The sequence below is a fragment of the Macaca fascicularis genome, chromosome 17 (assembly GCF_037993035.2).
Source record: "Macaca fascicularis isolate 582-1 chromosome 17, T2T-MFA8v1.1".
Lineage (NCBI taxonomy): Eukaryota > Metazoa > Chordata > Mammalia > Primates > Cercopithecidae > Macaca > Macaca fascicularis.
Window position 1 is genome coordinate 9334716 of NC_088391.1, and position 17595 is coordinate 9352310.

At 52.5% G+C, this 17595-nt stretch overlaps 3 protein-coding genes and 1 long non-coding RNA gene across 10 annotated transcripts in view; 1 reads left to right on the forward strand and 3 right to left on the reverse strand.

Annotated features, from left to right (window-relative positions):
* Nucleotides 1-7258, forward strand: part of MTUS2 (microtubule associated scaffold protein 2) — a 429948-nt gene extending 422690 nt beyond the window's left edge. For 3 of the 4 annotated variants that reach the window (XM_045377128.3, XM_045377130.3, XM_005585564.5), the window contains 2 exons: nucleotides 2391-2488; nucleotides 4284-7258. In XM_045377128.3, coding sequence (XP_045233063.2) covers nucleotides 2391-2488; nucleotides 4284-4497 — 312 coding nt within the window. In that variant the 3' untranslated portion in view covers nucleotides 4498-7258. The remainder of the gene's footprint in view (nucleotides 1-2390; nucleotides 2489-4283) is intronic. The other variant, XR_012426783.1, reaches the window with a different exon arrangement.
* On the reverse strand, nucleotides 6738-9580 carry LOC141408958 (uncharacterized). The gene is made up of 2 exons (XR_012426784.1): nucleotides 8002-9580; nucleotides 6738-7536 (listed from the first exon to the last, which is right to left on the reverse strand). It is a non-coding gene; the product is annotated as an uncharacterized lncRNA (long non-coding RNA).
* Nucleotides 9581-11168: 1588 nt separating this feature from the next.
* LOC102119677 (uncharacterized) lies at nucleotides 11169-13452 on the reverse strand. The gene has a single exon (XM_045377132.3). It carries the CDS (start codon nucleotides 13450-13452, stop codon nucleotides 12772-12774), a length of 681 nt encoding a protein of 226 aa, XP_045233067.2. The 3' UTR covers nucleotides 11169-12771.
* SLC7A1 (solute carrier family 7 member 1) overlaps nucleotides 11169-17595 on the reverse strand; it is an 86375-nt gene continuing 79948 nt past the window's right edge. For all 4 annotated transcript variants that reach the window (XM_005585565.4, XM_045377131.2, XM_065533120.1 and 1 more), the window contains one exon: nucleotides 11169-16344. In XM_005585565.4, the coding sequence (XP_005585622.1) occupies nucleotides 16241-16344 (104 nt within the window). In that variant the 3' untranslated portion in view covers nucleotides 11169-16240. The remainder of the gene's footprint in view (nucleotides 16345-17595) is intronic.

Consider the following 17595-nt stretch of genomic DNA (forward strand, 5'->3'; position numbering starts at 1 on the left):
TCATCACTGAGGTCATCGTTGACACTGAGGTGTTCAGCCAGGTGTGTCTGTTACCTGCCCATTGCTTACACCTATGCAGAAAATCCCACCGCGGGCCTTTCCCAGGAAGCCAGGAGCTCTCATAAGGAATCTTGGAGGTGGCCTTATCTTGTCCAACTCTGGAGCCTTTCTGATGGGTGGCCTCTTTCTGCTTTGCGCTGGTTTTCCCACAGTCCTGCTGTCTCCTTGCCCTCTCTTGGGGACGTGTGGTGACCCAGCACAATGCAGCATCCCCAGTGCCCAGGCACTGCACGGAGCACTTTCCCCGAGCCTGCTCCTAACTACTACAGCTGCCTGTGGAGGAGCTGCCGCCCCCAGCCGCTTTACAGATGCGGAGATGGAGCTAGGAGTCCTGGCCCAGTGCTTCGGGTCCTCACAAGGCAGAAGGGGCCAGGGATCTCCCTGGGGCCCTTTTTATAAGGGTATTAATCCCGTTCACAGGGGCTCACCCTCAGGACCTAATCCCCTCCCCAAAGCTCCGCCTCCTAATACCATCACTTTGGGGTTAGGTTTCAGCATAGGAATTTTCAGGGACACAAACATTCAGTCCAGAACAGAGTCCTTGCTCTCACCCACACTCGTCCACCTCAGCCCACCAGCCTGGCTCCTGCAGAGCTAGTAAAGGGGAGCACAGAACACCCAGGATTTCACACAAGCCCCCGGCCAGGGCTAGAGTCCCAGAAAGGTGTGCAAAGGGAGTGGAGGAGAAGCCTCCTTCCAAGGGCAGCCCATCTTGATCTGGAAGTTGGCCCCAGGATCTCAGATTCTTATTTTTTCCCTTTATTATTGTTACTTTAAAAATAAACTTCTGATACTATCAAAAGGAAATATGTGTACTATGGAAAATTATGAAATAAGATAAACAGAAAATAAGCAGATTATAGCATCATATTCCTACCAATGCTTATACTTTCCAGAACTTTTCCTCTGTAAGGCAGTGTCTGCACACACACACGTACTGTACCATGTGTTTTATATCCTCAGCTTGCCATGTCAGGCAGAAACTGATCATAACATCGAACTTTTAAAGCTCCCCATTTGTGAAATGTCCCTTGCATCTGTACAACCAAACCAGGAGTTGATCTAGGGCCACCCATTACATTTGGTGGCCATGTTGCCTCTCTCTCTGGAAGCATCCCTTTTTGCAAACATCTCTTGCTGCACGAGTGCTTCTCAGTTAATGGGGGCAGACCAGGTGATGCTGGATTGTCACCAAGATTCTGGGCAATGCTGACCACTCTGCACCCTCCAGCAGCTCAGGACTTCCCAGCTCAGGCCAGGCCTAGACAGCGCCTGCCTCAGCCGAACCCTGCCTTGCAGCCTTGCCAGTGTGGGGACCAGCTGCTCTGAGAGCAGCCACCCTTCCTCCCGCTCCTGGCTTGGCCACTTGCATTGGGTCACCAGCAAACCTCTGGGTTTACTTGGCTGATTTTAGCCCTGCTTCAGGCTTTCTGCCTGCCCGTATGGCTTCTCATCCCAGAAACCTTTCCAGGCAAAAAGGAACCTACTTGATCACTTCATCTCCTGGGAGCAAAAGTGAGGGCTGGGTGAGGGGCCTTGCTAAAGAGGGGGCCAGTCCTGGGGCCAGGATTCCAAAGTCCTGTTCATGGACTAGGGACCGTTTTCTTTAAAGATTAACTACATTAACAGTGAATGATGTCACATTCTTTTCGGAAAAGAATTTATTTCTAAAGTGGTCTTAGAATCGAACTGTACTTCAGCCAGGTCTCAGGCCCTCGAGGACATGCTAACAGAGGGAAAGCATCAATTGCTGGGGAGTAACAGCCATGGCATGATGGGACTTGGCGAATGTACCCAGCTGCTCTCCGGCTTTGCATTCCTGGCTGCCCGTAGCCTCTGAAGGAAAAAGCGTGCTTACGTTATTTAGATTTCCTGCCTCCGTTGATTCAGGATGTCGTGTCGTGCACGGACGGCTGGCCAGGGATGCTGCTACGGTGTGGTTGACACTTTGGGAAGAACCATGAGACCCAATAGTCAAAGGAGGTCCTAGTGGTATTCATGGTTTATCTCTGACAATGGCAAGGGCCTGGGGACACTCACTATAAGAAATACATTTTACATCAGAAACACACACATAATATATATATAAAATAAAAATACCTGAAATTTGCTACATACGGTGCACATGGGCGTTTTCTATGCTGTTTCGTTTAAAGAAGAAATGCTGGTCGCATTCCTCTGACCTGATTTTACAACCCACTAATACATTGCAAACTGGTATTTGCAAAATGTTGTTCTTGATAATCCTCCAATGCCCAGAGCTGAGGGCACCGGTTTACTTCCCATTTGATGGCCTTGCTAGAACCTCTTAAACACTGTTTCCTTTATAGGCAGAAAAGAACATTATCCTAGAAGAAAAGATCCAGGTTCTCCAACAGCAGAACGAAGACCTCAGAGCAAGGATTGACCAAAACACAGTTGTCACCAGGTAGGTGGGCTGGGTGTCACCTACAAAGTGGCTTTCCTCTTGGCTTCTTTTTGTTGCAGCACCCAGTTTCCCTCACTCTGGGCTGTGAGTCTTTCCCCACAGTTTCTTGCTGTTTTCCCCCAAGACCTGAAGAACAAGAGCGTGCCCCTGTGGCCATCTTACCTATTCCTGGCCACATATCAATGGGCCCCACCTTGGGAGACATGAGTGAATCAGCAAAAGTGTGCGGCAGGGTCCTCCTGCAGCACTGGGAGGGGAAGGGGTTTATTATTGGAAGAGATTAGGAGAGGAGGGCCAGCTGGGTGTTCCCAGGCCAAAAAGAGAGTCACCATTGGTTGATACCGCAACTTCCAGAAATTCACAATTTTCATCCAGGTCTTGCCTGTCCCTGTGGGGCCCCGCTCTGAGGTGCCCCAGCTTTCAAGAAAGAGTGTTCAGGCTCCTCCCTCACACAGCGCAGTGTGCGGATAAAGCAGGGTTTTGGCTTCCTCAGCTGCTCTTCCAAGCGGGCTCAGCCATATCAGTAAGACCCAGGCCCGAACCCTTGCCCACTCAACTAGGCTCCTCAGCATTCACCTGTGGTGTGTTACCGTTGCACACATAACTCGTGCATATGCACACACTCACATGCACTCACACAGGCACTGCATGCTCGCTCACACACACACTTGCGTACTCCCACTCATGCACACTCACTCTCATACACTTATGCACACACACTCATACAATCCTCACACCTATTCATATGCCCTCATATTTGCACACTCGTGCACGCTTATCCCCACATGTACATGCTTATTCTCACATGTACATTCTCACACATACATATGCTCTTACACACATGCACGAACGGACACACAGCCATTGCCCCCATAACTAAGCCCCTAGTGCGGGCATTTTGTTCTCAGCTCAGAGGCACATAGGAAAGGCTGTGCTGGGGGCAGCAGTCTCCCTTTGCTCCGGAAGCTGCCAAGGTGCCCTGTCAGCAGAGCAAGTGCAGACTTTATCCAACAGAGCTGATTCTTCTGGACCTCGATCTGTCCAGCTTTAAAATGCATATGTACTTGTTCCTGTCAGTTCCTCAAAGGCGCTGTCATTCTTCAAAAATGCAACAAAGCAAGCAACTTAGATTCATTTTTTCACCCACCAGTCTTTATCAGCAAATATTAACTGAGCATCTGTTATGTGCCTGGCACCAGCTGGACGCTGGGGGTTCAGCATGCAGACGGAGCCTTGGCCTCTGTCCTCCGGAGCTCCCAGTCTAGCAGGCGGACACAGACCCCTAGCGCAGCATGTCCATCAGGGGAGGACGCTGCTGTCGTGCAGGCACAAGCCTAGGGCAGGGAGGCCAGGAGAAGGCCCCCCCAGCTTCCCGGCAGGCTCAGGAAGGCCTGCGGCTCGTCGCTGCTCTTGTGCTGTTGTCATTGTGAATTGCCAGCTCCGCGGCTGTCTCTCCTTTGGGAGCCCCTGGCAGCACACCCACTCCAGCTCTCCACTTCCCTCCTTTCAGTCGCTGGCCTTTGCTCTGTCCAGTGGACAGCCAGTGCCCCCGCTGACCAGGCAGAGGGCCTGTGAGATGATGGCTGTTGGCCAGAGAGGCTCTGGGAACAGGTGTGTCATTGGGCTAAATGGAAATCATGACTCCACCAAAGTTCTTGGTCACTGGGTCGCCCTGGTCCCTGTTCTCCCTGATGGCATCATGGCCTCCTCCCTTTGTCCTGCACCCATTGTCGTGACCTCAGGTTCGGTGTCCACTAGCATGATTGCTACTTGTTTTGTCATTGTGCCCGTGCAGACAACTGTCGGAGGAAAACGCTAACCTCCAGGAGTATGTTGAGAAGGAAACCCAGGAGAAGAAGAGATTGAGCCGAACCAACGAAGAGCTGCTTTGGAAGCTCCAAACTGGGGACCCAACCAGCCCGATTAAACTCTCGCCCACATCTCCCGTTTACCGCGGCTCCTCCTCGGGGCCCTCCTCTCCGGCCAGAGTCAGCACAACACCCAGATGACGCCACTGCGCGGCCTGCGGGAGCTCCGGCTTCTCGTCCTCCAGTCTCCACCCCGAGGGAGCACCGAGCCGGTGCCGCCGGAGCTGGCCCTGTGCGCATGCTCAGTAGCTGCGAATGCATCCTAGGCGCGTCCTCCTCTGATCCCCGTGTAAGACTGCCCTGGTGTCGGCACTTAGGAACGTGTAAATGGTAAAGTCTGATGTGCAAACGTTTTACCATAGTTAGAGCCAAAAGAAAGACACTTGCAATTGTTCTTGAGCAATGAACTTTCACTGCAGAATTTCAGGTTAGTTACAAAAAGCTCAGTTTTCAATATACATTGAATAATCATTGTGTACTGCACCGATATGTGTGTATATTTAGATATACGTATATACACATGCTGCGGTTCTCAATTTCATTTTTTATAATATGAAGTGCTGACATATTTTAGTGAAGGTCAGCAGTTTTCTAACTTGTGCCTAAGAATTATTGGGAAATGAAAATGCATTTCTATCTAGCTTCCCAGGAATATTTCTACCCAAAATAGAAAAAGGAAAAAAAAATAAAAAAGATACAGAGAAGAAGCGCCTTTCAACTCACCACCAAGTGGTGCTCTCTTTAACACGAACACCAGCTATTTGTGAACGGTAACTGCCTTTGGAACAATCAGCTTCTTAGTCAACATGATGTGAGATCACTATTATTCCATTCGCAAGTTTTCATTATCGAGACTCCTGTCATGAGCGGCTGAGGGAGAGCAGTGGGAAACCCGAAGGGGGTTTAACAGTTCTGCAGACGTTTCTCATGACAGTGACTCATCTCTAACAGTCTTGTAAACACAGTTTTGCTTTTTTCCTAAATGGCATCTCAGACTCGGTCATTAAGCTATTGTTGCACAATCCGGAAAACAGGTTGCACCCTCCGGAAAACCTTTGAGAGAGAGTGAGGATGACCCTGCAGATGACCGCGCCCATTCGCGCTCCATCCTCATGAAGGAACTTGCTGCTAGGGTCTGTATTTTGATCAGGCACAGAGGGGGACGGCACTCCAGCTTGCCATGTGGTTCACTCTGACGCGATGCCGTAAATGATCAACTCGTTGAAATAGGACCCTCAGGCCCCCATTTCATAGCAGCCCCCACTTCAGTTTGGTTCTACAACTCAGCCCCTTCAGTGCACACTGAGATGGCTCAGGGGTTCTGGCAGGGGCTTCCAGAAAAACACACCGTTTCTGTCCCCGGGGAACCAGTTCTGAGCTGTGCTAGATCATCACACGACCACCCAGAAACCCACTTCCACCTCCTGCTGGATGATCAGCCAACGCTGCTGCTGACCGTGCGCCCATCTTAGACCCAGAAGGTTCTCCCAAACAGAGGAGCCCAGTGAAACAGCCAGCCAGGGGCCACCAGCTCCTGGACTGGCATCTGTCTCTAAAATGGTAGAATTAGGATATGAACAGTACTCATGTAGTGGTGTGGAAGATTAGGAGCATGATACACAAAAGAAAGAAGTAGTTTTAACATATATGGTGATGATGATGATGCGCTTGTTTCCTGTATGCGACAAAGACCCTGCACTTTCTCCCTGAGGCCCCCCAAAATTGTCCTGAGCACAGGCCTGTCTTTGAGTGTGCCCAAGGCGAGAAGAACCATGAGGGGATCCTGCAGGGGCCAGAGCCATGGAGCGGGGAAGAAACAGCCAGCGGACGGAGTCGGCTTGCCCAGGGCGCAAGTGTGGCCAACATGAAGGCAGACATGGTCCCTGGCCCTAGCCTGAGTCCAAGCTGAGCTTCCGGGCCTCGGGTACATCTCCAGCAAACCTCCAAGGGTCTTGCTCCTTCTGGGGACATACACAGTAAATCCACATGGAAGTGCCACCATTTCTCTTTGCTTTAGTGGCTCTGCATGATACTGTGATACTGAGTTGGGCATTCCATTAGAGTAGATCATGCCACATTGACTAAGTACACAATCATTTATTCTTGTAGCAGGCACAACCTGCAAACACACATTCGGTTCAGCTTAGCTGCCCGAATTAGGAACCGCTTACATAGCCGCACCTGCTAAACGCAGTTACACAGCAATACCGACTTCTGTGTGATGCTAGAACGTGGTACAGTGTGTTAGGCTGCTGTGGTCAGAGTTGTAGCATTGTTAGCACTAAGTAATTCCTCATTAGGTGGACTTTGGTGAGAGCTTTACCCTAACCCACCCTGACCTTGGGTACTTGAGCTAATTTCCACATGGCCCTGGCTTCGTGTTTTCTTTTTTTTTTTTTTTTTTTTTTTTTTTTGCTTTTTCTTTTGTTATGGACACCCATCGTGTATGGCTCCTCATCTGAGCCATCACTGCTCCAGAAACACATAGGGCAGCAGCTGCTGTGCCTCCTCCCCGATTCTTCCACCCCCCACACCATCAGAATTCAGATTTCTCTCCACGTGGTGTCTGCCTCTGTCCCTTTCCAGGCTGGAGCGACAATTTCCATGTTCAGATGCTGCAGCCTCTGCACCTGCCTCAGACAGACCCACCAGGTACCACCTGTCTTTTTGTGGCATTTGGGGGATGCATGGGCGGCCTGCCCCCCACCCCCGCCCCTGCCCGTCACATGCTGGGACAAGGTTCTGGCTGGATGTTAGAACGGATGGGGGTGGGGACAGCCCTGGCAGTGATTGGTTGAATGAATGGGGTCACAACATCCCTTTTCCTGCCCCTACAGTTTGTGTTGCATATTTGTGTTTAACTCTAAAGCCTATTAAAATAAACTTGAGGGACTTTCTGCGATACCTACTTGATTTAACTGGAGTCCTGTCCCTCTCAGGCTGGGGATTCCAGGCAGGGAGGCAAGGTGGGGGGTGGCATTTGCAGGCTGGACCCCTTTTCTGTGTGTGCTGGGATTGGGTGATCGTCCATGCGAGAAGTCTAGAGACCCCTTTTCCCCTGACTCAGCAGGTCCCAGGTCCCTGCGCCCACCCTTCCAGCCTGGGGGCTTGAGCAGCCCCTCCCCTGGACGTGGGAGCGCAGTGCCTCTGCTCTGCAGGGCTGGGGTGTGCTGGAGTTGGCTGGAAAGAGAACACAAAAGGTCATTCATTCATTTCAACCTGAAAGTGCTTGCTCCCCCCATCCCGATGGCCTTCAGTTTGGGCTGCAGCTGGTTTAGCCAGCTGGACCTCAGAGTGTCCCACAGGTGCCTGGCACTGGTCACAAGGGAGAGAGCTGGGCTCGCAGGTTCCCTGTGGTGGTTTTGCAGGGTGTGTGGGAGTGGCAGCTATTTTAGGGAGATCAGCGAGTCCCTCCTGAACAAGTACTGAATGACAGACCCTTTGTAGAGGACACACAATTCCCTTCGGGACCTCACAGGGAACATCCCAGGGCCACCTCTGGGTCATCCAGGCCTCCCAGGGTATCGATGGCAATCTAGTTATTAATAATCTACCTGGCCACGTGTCCTAACCCGTTTGTTTCTTCTGGGGTATCTTGAGCACCCTTCACTTTCCTAATGACCCCCTCCCCTTGTCCTTACCCACCTTATGCGGTAAACAAGGCAGATGGCAGCACCTCCACATAACAAAGGAGCAAATGGGTGCCAGCCACCCACATGAGCAGGTGGTGAGATTAGAGCCAGCTTTCCACTGTCCGTGAAGAATGGTGGCCCCTTCCATGGCCAATTTGCAGTAGGCAGAGGAGACTCTGGAAGTCAACTCACTCACTGACCTCCTCTGTGCCAAGGAGCCTTGAGAGCTTGGCTCTCCCTGCGTGGGAGACTTGTATCCCCCTAGCAAGAAAAGAGTTATGGAGTTAAGCACAGGTGGAAACCAAATGGTTGGACAGCTTTCCACCTGCGACTGGAGTTGAAGGATGGTCTCAAAGCCATTGCTGCACCAGTGTGTACGCTTTGGGCAATGACCGGGATTGCACCATCACCTCATCCATGACCACCAAGCGGTGAGGATCCTGCCCACGTGAGTCTGTCAAATGCTTAAATACACACACCTCCCCCCCCAAAATCCCGAAGGCTGGTAAGTCATTCTGGTGGTTAAGACAGAGCATGTTAATTCACTTAAATTAACTTTGCTAAATACGTTTTTGTGAGCCAGTCTGCATCTCTCAAACTTCTTGCCCCAAACCTCATAAAATACAACCAAGACAGACATCTGGTGTTTCTGACGGCCAGGCGTGGGTCACTCACTGCAGCGTGATGCAGGCCAATCTTTCTCGCTCACTACGTCGGGAAGTTTTTTCCAGGGCCAGAGCCAGGCAGGGTCGGGAGGCCCTGCAGCTCTGAGCTCAGGTGGCCCTGCCCCTTGAGTGTGTACAGACCTCCTGGGTGCCCATGCCTTCTCCCTCTAAGGCACTCACACCACAGACACAAAGAGAGCCCCTGCCACGCAGCTGCTGGCTCTGCATAGCGGCTTCTCACATGACTGCACCACCAAATTCACACAGCAGGCACTGGGCTTCGTCCCTCCTGCACTGTGGGAACAGCGGTTCTGAATCGGTTGGCACACAGGTGCATTGTTTTAAGGAGTACAATTTAAAAGCATCCATGGCAAAGTCCCACCCAGCACAGCTTTTTCTTCCCCACTGTCCCAATCCACTGGGCTTAAGTGCTTGGCCACACCAAAAGCCAAAAAGCTGTTCTCCTCATCTGCAGACATATTGCCTGTTTCATTCCTGACGACTTCTCTTCGCATTGTGTTTTCTAAATGGCTGTATTTATGGCTGAGTGGACAGGCTTCATTTGGTAACACTGGTGTTCCCTTTGAACAGGGCTTGATGGGATTGATTACCTGTAGTTGGTTTCAGCCCTCCCCGCTGCAGCCTCAGACCCTGCCCAGGTCTGTGTGGTGTAAGGGCTGGGCTGAAAGCTGGGTTGGAAGCCAGGCTAGCACCCCAGGCCATGGCTCCACAGGCTTCCTTGTTGCTGCGAATGCTGTTTGGGGGCAGCTTTTGAATGACCAGAGGTGCTTCATAACCAAACTGTGCAAGGGAAAACTTCCTCCAGGTGGTGCCCCTCAAGCCTCCAGCCTGGCATCGCCCCACGGCGCCTTGAGCCGCCACCGGTCAGGGTTTTCGAAGAAACTGCTGAAAGACTTGGCATGGCCTTTTCAAGCTGCCTGTGCGGCACCAAGCAGTAGCCACTAGGTGGCAGTGTGGCGCTGCAGGAACTGGGGTCCACCTTGCACTTGGCTCAAAGTCATCCTTAGGGACCAGAGGTCGCCTTCCTACAGGACACATACAAAAATCCAGGAACAAGGTATGTCCCGTGCTTATTTCCCAATTCTGGAATCTATCAGGCTCTCTGGGCCGCTTTGCGAAGCTGGCCCCTTTTGTGAATCAGCTTCTGCATCAGCAGAACCTCCCGCAGTAATTACACTGGGCCAGAGACCACGCCCACCCTGTGTCCCAGGGGCACGCTGCGCAGTCTTGCTTCCCCACCGGGCAAGCTCTGTGGTCTGGCTTTCTGTGTGGCCAAGGAACACGAAATGTGCATGATGCTCTCAGGTGCAGATGCTCGTCACACATTCCAGATCACAGGCACTCTGGGGCCAGGAGAGCAGCTTGCCTGCCCTCCCCTCCGCACAGCTCCCTGGGTATCTGCTTTCAGCACCATCCATCAGCTGACAAAACTCAAAGGTCAAACCTTATCTTCCGGGCAGCAGATCTTCTGGTAGAGCCGCTGTGAATCCCTGCCTTTTACTGTCTGGGAATTAAGACCCACTTGACTACATTTGCCTCCAATGCAAAAAAATGGATCCTTTCTCAAGGGAGTTGAGGGAGTGAGAGAGTAACAATTACCAGGATAGCTACACTCCCCACAGCCCCTCTGCCCTGCATACACTCTGCTCCCTCTAACAGGATGGGGTGTGTCAGGATGGTGTGTGTGTGTCAGGATGGGGTGGGTGTCAGGATGGGGTGTGTCAGGATGGGGTGTGTGTCAGGATGGTATGTCAGGATGGTATGTGTGTGTCAGGATGGTGTGTCAGGATGGTGTGTGTCAGGATGGGGTGTGTGTCAGGATGGGGTGTCAGGATGGGGTGTGTCAGGATGGTGTGTGTGTGTCAGGATGGGGTGTGTGTCAGGATGGGGTGTGTGTCAGGATGGGGTGTGTGTCAGGATGGGGTGTGTCAGGATGGGGTGTGTCAGGATGGGGTGTGTGTCAGGATGGTGTGTGTGTCAGGATGGTGTGTGTGTCAGGATGGGGTGTGTCAGGATGGGGTGTGTCAGGATGGGGTGTGTGTCAGGATGGTGTGTGTGTCAGGATGGTGTGTGTGTCAGGATGGTGTGTGTGTCAGGATGGTGTGTGTGTCAGGATGGTGTGTGTGTGCAGGCCAGCACAGGCTGCGGTGGCAATGGGCGAGGGCGGTTTGTTGCCGGAGACCAAGTCTTTCAGCAAATGCCTGACAACTGACAGCCTCTGAGCTGCTTTACCCCAACAGCTTGGTTGGAAAGAAGACATCTGTGGCCCCAAAGCCAAATAAATCTGCAGACAGTATCAGAGCATCCAAAATGGGGGCTCAAGGGATTCTCTGGTTGAGGCTCAAATTATTGGAATAAAGATTTCCCCCAAATGGCTACAGGAAAGAGAAGATGGGACTAAAGTCATGGGCTGTGGGGAAGCAGAGCGGGATCTGGACCCACGCCTGGGTCCCAGCAGAGACCCGCCAGGATTCTTGAGATCACGCCGTGCACATGGAAGCCACAGAATTTATTAGAATTTGCGGAAGCGCGAGATAATGTACCACAAAATAGTTTGATTTTACAACATAAAAGAAGTTGTCAATGTACACAGGGTTGTTAGCAAAAAGGGGAGGCAGGGCAGTTTCACATGTTTTGAAAGGTGGTGGACGACAACTACACTTGTCCTTAAAGGAAAATAAAAGCAGGAGAGACCCAGCAGAGACCAACCTGATTTGCAGTTAGCATCGGAATCTAAATCTAGTATCACAACTTTAAGAAACTCTAAGAAAACTATTAGAAAAATAGAACATCAAACAAGCAAAAAAATATACAAATGTACATAATAAAAAACATACAACTCTTAATAATGGCTCCATGTTCAGTAGAAGAAAACATTTACCGGAGAAACCACAGCTATTCAGGTTTGATAATAAACCAACCCTCATTGGTATCATTACCCTTAGTGCTCCTTAAACTCATTGAAGCTGAAAGGCACAACTTAAGCAGGAAACTTATCTTAAATATATATTATAACTTCTCAAATGGGAAAATAAGTCCCAAACTTAATAGCTTGTCATCAAGAAACACAAAACCATTTGCCTTGTTAATAAATTAACAGTCTGAATGCATCTTTCCATCCCTGCTTCCTGACCCTGCTGGACACACTAATAAATACCCTGAGAAAATCTTCTCTTTAAGCTTGGCCAAGGCACTCCATCTCCTGTGGGGCTTTCAGCTGGCACTCAGCACATTTGTAGAATGACCCAGGAGGGCTCCATGGTAACTGTGCCCCGAGACTCCAGGCCCAGCCGGGTCCCGATGGCGAGAGCATTGTGGCTCAGGGATGCACTGGCACAGAAAGGCTGGACTCGAGGAATTGAGGGGTGAAGATGGAGTCGGCTGGCATTTTTTGCCTTAAAAATCCATTAGGAGTCATAAGCGTGATGACACATGGAGTGTAGCTTCTCGCACCACTGGATCAACAGTAATCAATTTCATGACTCAAACAAAGTCCACAGGAGCCTGGCAGAATGTACATCTCCCTCTCCCTTAAGAGTCTTACATATAATCTTATGACGATGGCAAACAGATATATCTTAAATTACACATAACAATTATACATAACATATATCCAGATCCGTCTGCCGGCGAACTCTGCAGCAGTTCCACATACGAGCCTCACAGCCCCGCCACCCAGCAATTTCCCCGTCCTCGGAACTGTGTTAGGAGACCAGCAGCGCACGGACACAAACATGCCTCTCACGCACCCCAGAACACAGCTGTGCTGGGCTTGGGCACAAAGGCCCCTCACTCCCTGTCTTCACGGTGTGGGTTCTTGGGTGCCAACAGAACTGTCAGCTTTTATTAAGAAGGAAGGGTCTGCGTAAAAATGCGACGTGTGAATCAGAAGAGGGGCCCTGGCACAGAGCCAGGCGGGCTTGCTTTAGCAGTGAGTGCTGCGTCACGCAGTGCCCAGGACCTTGCCTATAAGCCTGGGTGAGGCCCCTGTGGGGCATGTCCACGTGCCCCCCACCAGGACTCATTGCTCTGTCTCCAGTCTCCACCATGGGTTGGGCTGGAGGCCACACCACGTGGGACTGCGAACACCAGCCAGTTCACAATGCCTGCTCGCGGCAGGGGCACGGCAGGGAGGAGCTGGCATCATCAGATTTCCACCCGTCTGGACAAAGGTGGGCGGGCCATGCACCCTTCCAGCTGTGCACATGGATGTGCTGACGGCGCAGGAGGGAGTGCGTCAGGGCCTTGGCGACTGGGGTAGGTGGAGAAGCCCACTGAGCCCACCGTCCTGCGGTCACCCCTGGCTTCGTATCAGCTCTTGGCCCCTGTACTACAGTCAGCACAAGGGACCAGGGAGCTGGCTGCCTGAGAGAGAGAAAAGAAGTTGCAGTGGAGAGAGAGTTTTTGCTGCTGCAAAAACCAAAAGTGGGGGGAGAGCTCAGCAATTCTAACAGTATACATTTAGCGACCTTTCCGAGACAGCCTGGGGAAAATGCATCTATCACTCTGTCCTCTTCATTTGGAAAATTAAATCCGCTGCATAAAGCCTTGGCCAAGGGGGTGTGAGCAGGGATGGTAAGCAGAGTGGGGGGCATGCAGAGGCCTGGTCTCCTCCGGACGGCGCTCCTCCCCACTGCAGAGCTGCCCTCCTGTAAGCCGGCTCCTGAGCCAGCCGCCAACAAGGCCCCCGCTGCCTCCCTGGAGACCCTCTTCATCCCTGTCTTCAGCAGAGGTCCTGAGGCAGGCGGGCTGGGGATCTGCTGGGTTTCCTGCTTCATGAATTTGGGCCTTCAGAGGTCATGAACACATGCAGGGCAGTCACGGGGGTTGTGGCAGACAGGAAGGGATGTTTACCCAGCACAAATGGGTCTTTCCAATGAGGGTATTTATTTGTGGCTGGTGCACAGATAAAAGTAGACACCATACTCCCTTGGCGGGTGTGCCTCTAGTAATGTGTAAGTTCTGACTATGTAGGAAAATCCTGGCCAGCGGAACTAAGAATATTCTTGTTTGGGCAAGGGAACTAAGAGATGTGAAACTATCAATGTGTTTGCTTGTATTTTTATTTCAGGGAAAGAACTGAGGGATGTGATAAGAAAAAAGTCTATTAAAATTGTGAGGCTTACTCCAGACACCATTGCTTAAATTACTCCCCTCGCACACAGCAGAGAAACCCCCTGGCAACTGCACAAAAAACTACTCATAAAAGCACGGTGACCAATGAACTATTATGCAAGGCACCTCCACGTGTCCTTTCCTAACCAGGAAGCCCGTCCTCTAAGGAGGGGGCGCGGGGGGGGTCCCATCCCTGCCGAGCCTAGGCGTGCTTCCGCATCGAGCTTTAAGGCCTCTGCGTGAGGAAGGCCACAGACTCCCAGCTGTCAGTGAGCCCTCATGATGAGACGGAGCAGGGGAGACACACCTTCTCAATCTACAGAATGATTCACGGCGCCCACTGAAACGTCAAATGTCAACTCTACATAGTCTATTGGGTGCTGTCTTCACAGAAATTTCAGCCAGAAAGAAAAACTAGAGAAAAAGAAAAAACAAAAAAAAGCAATTCTCTCCTACCACTTCACTTTTCTTGGAGACTGTCTATCCCTTGAGTTCTCTTTGCTTATGTAGAAAATAACGGAAAAAAAAAAATCAAGCAAATAACTACCAGGTCCTAAGACAAGAGACAACCAAAACCCCAACAAAATAAGTTAGTATTTATCAAAATATGTTACAGCACCAATCTATATAAATGTCAATACCTCTCTTTGGAAATCGGAGCTTTGGGCTCTTTTGATGCTCCCTCTGGACCATTCAAAATGACATCAGAATAAAGCTCCCAGCAAAGTGAGCAGGCCTGATACGGAGGCCCAGCCCATGGCTGCCCACCTGCCCTCCACTGGCGTGTTCACAAATTCTTGCACTTCTCTCCGAGAATCTTCTGGGGACACAGGGAGGACACAAGTGCCCTCAATGTATCAGGCTTCTACCAGATTTGTATCAAAGGCCAGACTAGGAAGAAATGGAAAGGAAACTAAGTTTTGAAAGCAACATTTCCATTTCCCCTGGCGTCCAAAATGCCTACCTCCCTTTCCCTGCCCCATCAGCATGGGCCTTCTGTCTCCTGAAGTCGACTCTCAATGGAATGCTCCACCCACGTTCAGGTTTCCTCTGGCTTCCATCTACAAGGAGTGTGCGTGAAATGGTGTTGGCCGCAGGCCCCGACCCGGGCAAGACAGGCCGGGGTGGAGTGCATTGTAGCTATGGGGGCGGGGAGGATGCTCGGGTCTGTCCCACTTGTGGAGGCGTGGGGTACGAAGCATCCAGATGACAGATACACAAAAGGGACAGCAATATGCCTGGAAATCATCTCCCCTACGAACCACACATCTCAGCAATACGCCAGCCACAGGGGTGATGACGTGGTCATTTCCACGTTCATGTTATGCCCTAACTTAATCTGGGGGAGTGAGTCACAATTTCATGGACTGCAGATTGATTTCAATTTCATCACGTCACAGAGAGGCCAGACAGCTCATGTCAGGGCCAGAAACGCATGCCCCCGACATGTCCTAAACCCGCACTGAGCTGCCACCAACCTTGAGAACTTTCCAAGAGCCACCAGACTGGCTCCAAAGCATGGGAGGGTAAGACTGAGCGAACGGCGGCGACGCACAGGAAACACGCTTCTAACTCGGCCGCCGTGAGGCCAGTCCTGCAGATACAGTCTCATGTTCCAGTTACTCAGGACACAGCCAGTCAGAGAAGACGGCAGGAGCAGCAAGAACTGGCCCAGGCCTGGAGGCCACGAGCTGAGGAAGGTCCCTGGTTTACACACGTGTGCACACACATGCATAAGCAGAGCAGGCCCTAATGGGAGCGATCCCTTCTTCCTCATTTGAGAGGAACCAGCTGCCCCCAGCCCCGCTGACCAGCCAGTCATGGTGTCAGGGCAAAGCCCTGAGAAGCTGAGGGGCAGGCGAGGTCCAGCCCTAATGACCCATCTGAACGCAACGGGAGAAGGACAACAGGCCTGATTTTCCTTTTTAAGCGCACTACTGTCGTTTGGCTCTGAGGGTGGGGAGCTGCTGGGGACACACTGTTTTGTGGTACTCATCTGGCTTGATTGCTGGGTGTCTGGGGCTGAGCGGGAAGATGGCTGCGAAAGTTTGGAGTATGCACAATTTCAATCCCAGAACAGTTCCCGGGGAGGAAGGCCTGGTTCCCAAGATAAGGAGAGAAGGTGACCTCCGTTCTGCCTGAGGCTGTGGCAGATCCGGGCTGAGCTGATAGGGGAGGAACTGTTTGTTCAGAGAAGTGAGGAGACACAGTGGCCGGCTGCAGCCTAGTGGCCCCAGCCAAGCAGCTGTCTGGAGGTGACCAGGACCTGGAGAGCCGGCTGCAGAGCCGAGGGTGGGCTGGGGCTGCAGTTCAAGTAATTGCACCTTCAGCTGCAGTGAGGGTGTGGATGCAGGTGGTTTCTGTTGCACTGGTGGGGAGCGGGGGGTGCCTCCCGGTCCTCTGGGGGCGTCCCTCGGAGCTGCTGCCACTTCCGGGGGGCGGGGCTGTGTGTCACTTGCACTGGTCCAAGTTGCCGTCAGGAGTCCTTGCTTGGTCAGCATCCAGGGACGCCTCCTCGCTGTGCCACAGGCCGTAGCCAAAGTAGATGATGAAGCCTGCGGGCCGACAGCAGAGACGGGTGTGAACAGAGCGCTGGCTGCACCACCGCAGGCAGGGCTGGGAGCCCAGGGCAGCCCCGCAGCAAACCCGCTCAGGCAGCCTGCCCCTGCCTGGCATGAGCCCGCAGCCAGCAGCCCTTGTGACCTTTCCACATCTGGAGCAGCTGCCACACGAAGGCCACTGTGACATCTGGCAAAGCCCCACATTCCTCTGGACGGCCTCATGCTGCAGCATTTCCTGAGCAGACAGAGCAGCTGGGCCAGGGCCACCCGAAGCCGTCGGGTCCTTCAGCTTAACCCCCTGATGCCCCCTGAGGCCACGAGAGTATCGGGAATGTGCACTATGGAGATGGGGTTTCCCGCAGGCGCTGGAGGTCTCCAGGCTCTCAGCCTGGACGGTCCCACTGCCCGTTTCCTCCACGTAACTGACCATCAGACTGCAGGAGCCACCGAGCCCCGGGAACGGACTTCACACAGGAGTCCACAGTCTGTTCCTGTGCCCAGGACTCCGGGGTGGGTCCAGGACCTACGCTTCTAACCACCTGCCCAGGGAACGTGGCCAGATGGCCCCAGGTAATTGGGGCCACCTTGTGTGGCCGACACAGTAAAGAGGCCTGAAAGCAAGGACTCAGCCACCCAGCGCCCAGGAAAGGAGCTCAGGCTCCCAAACACAGGGGCTTCGACAGGGATGCTGGGAAGAGGCAGCCTCGCCTTCACCAGGCCTTGAGGAACTGGCCAGTGGGCTGTGAGCAGTTTTTTCTCAGAAAGGCTCTAGGAGACGTCTGTCTAACTAGATATAGGCTGGATTTGCAGAGAATGAGGACACCCCCCTCCCCCCGGTGCCAGCAGACAACAGGCCGCCAAGTACTTCCTGGAGGAAAAGCACCCCTCGAGGGTCCCGGGAGATGAGGCAGCAGCCACCTGCCCGCAGCATGCAAACTCGGGGCCGCGAGGCTGTAGGGACATGGTCCTGAGGGGCAACGGCCAGGGCCACTCTCCTGGCTATCAGCACGACGACTCGGATGCTGAAGGGAAGGAAATGAGTCGCTCCCCTCCAGCCCCTGGGCCAGACGTCCAGAGGGGTGGGACTCGGCTGGCCCTACAGGCTGCACCCACCCCTGGTGATCTATCTCATGTGGGAGCCCCTTGGCCCAGTGGCATCTCCCATAGGCTCCAAAGCACTCTCCTTCCACAAAGACGATGCCATCACAGAGAGCCCATGACACCCACCCCTGCCTGGGCCTACTG

What these genes read in the sequence shown, in the direction of transcription:
- LOC102119677 (XM_045377132.3), bottom strand. Translation starts at nt 13,452, where the DNA reads ATGAAGCAGGAAACCCAGCAGATCCCCAGCCCGCCTGCCTCAGGACCT.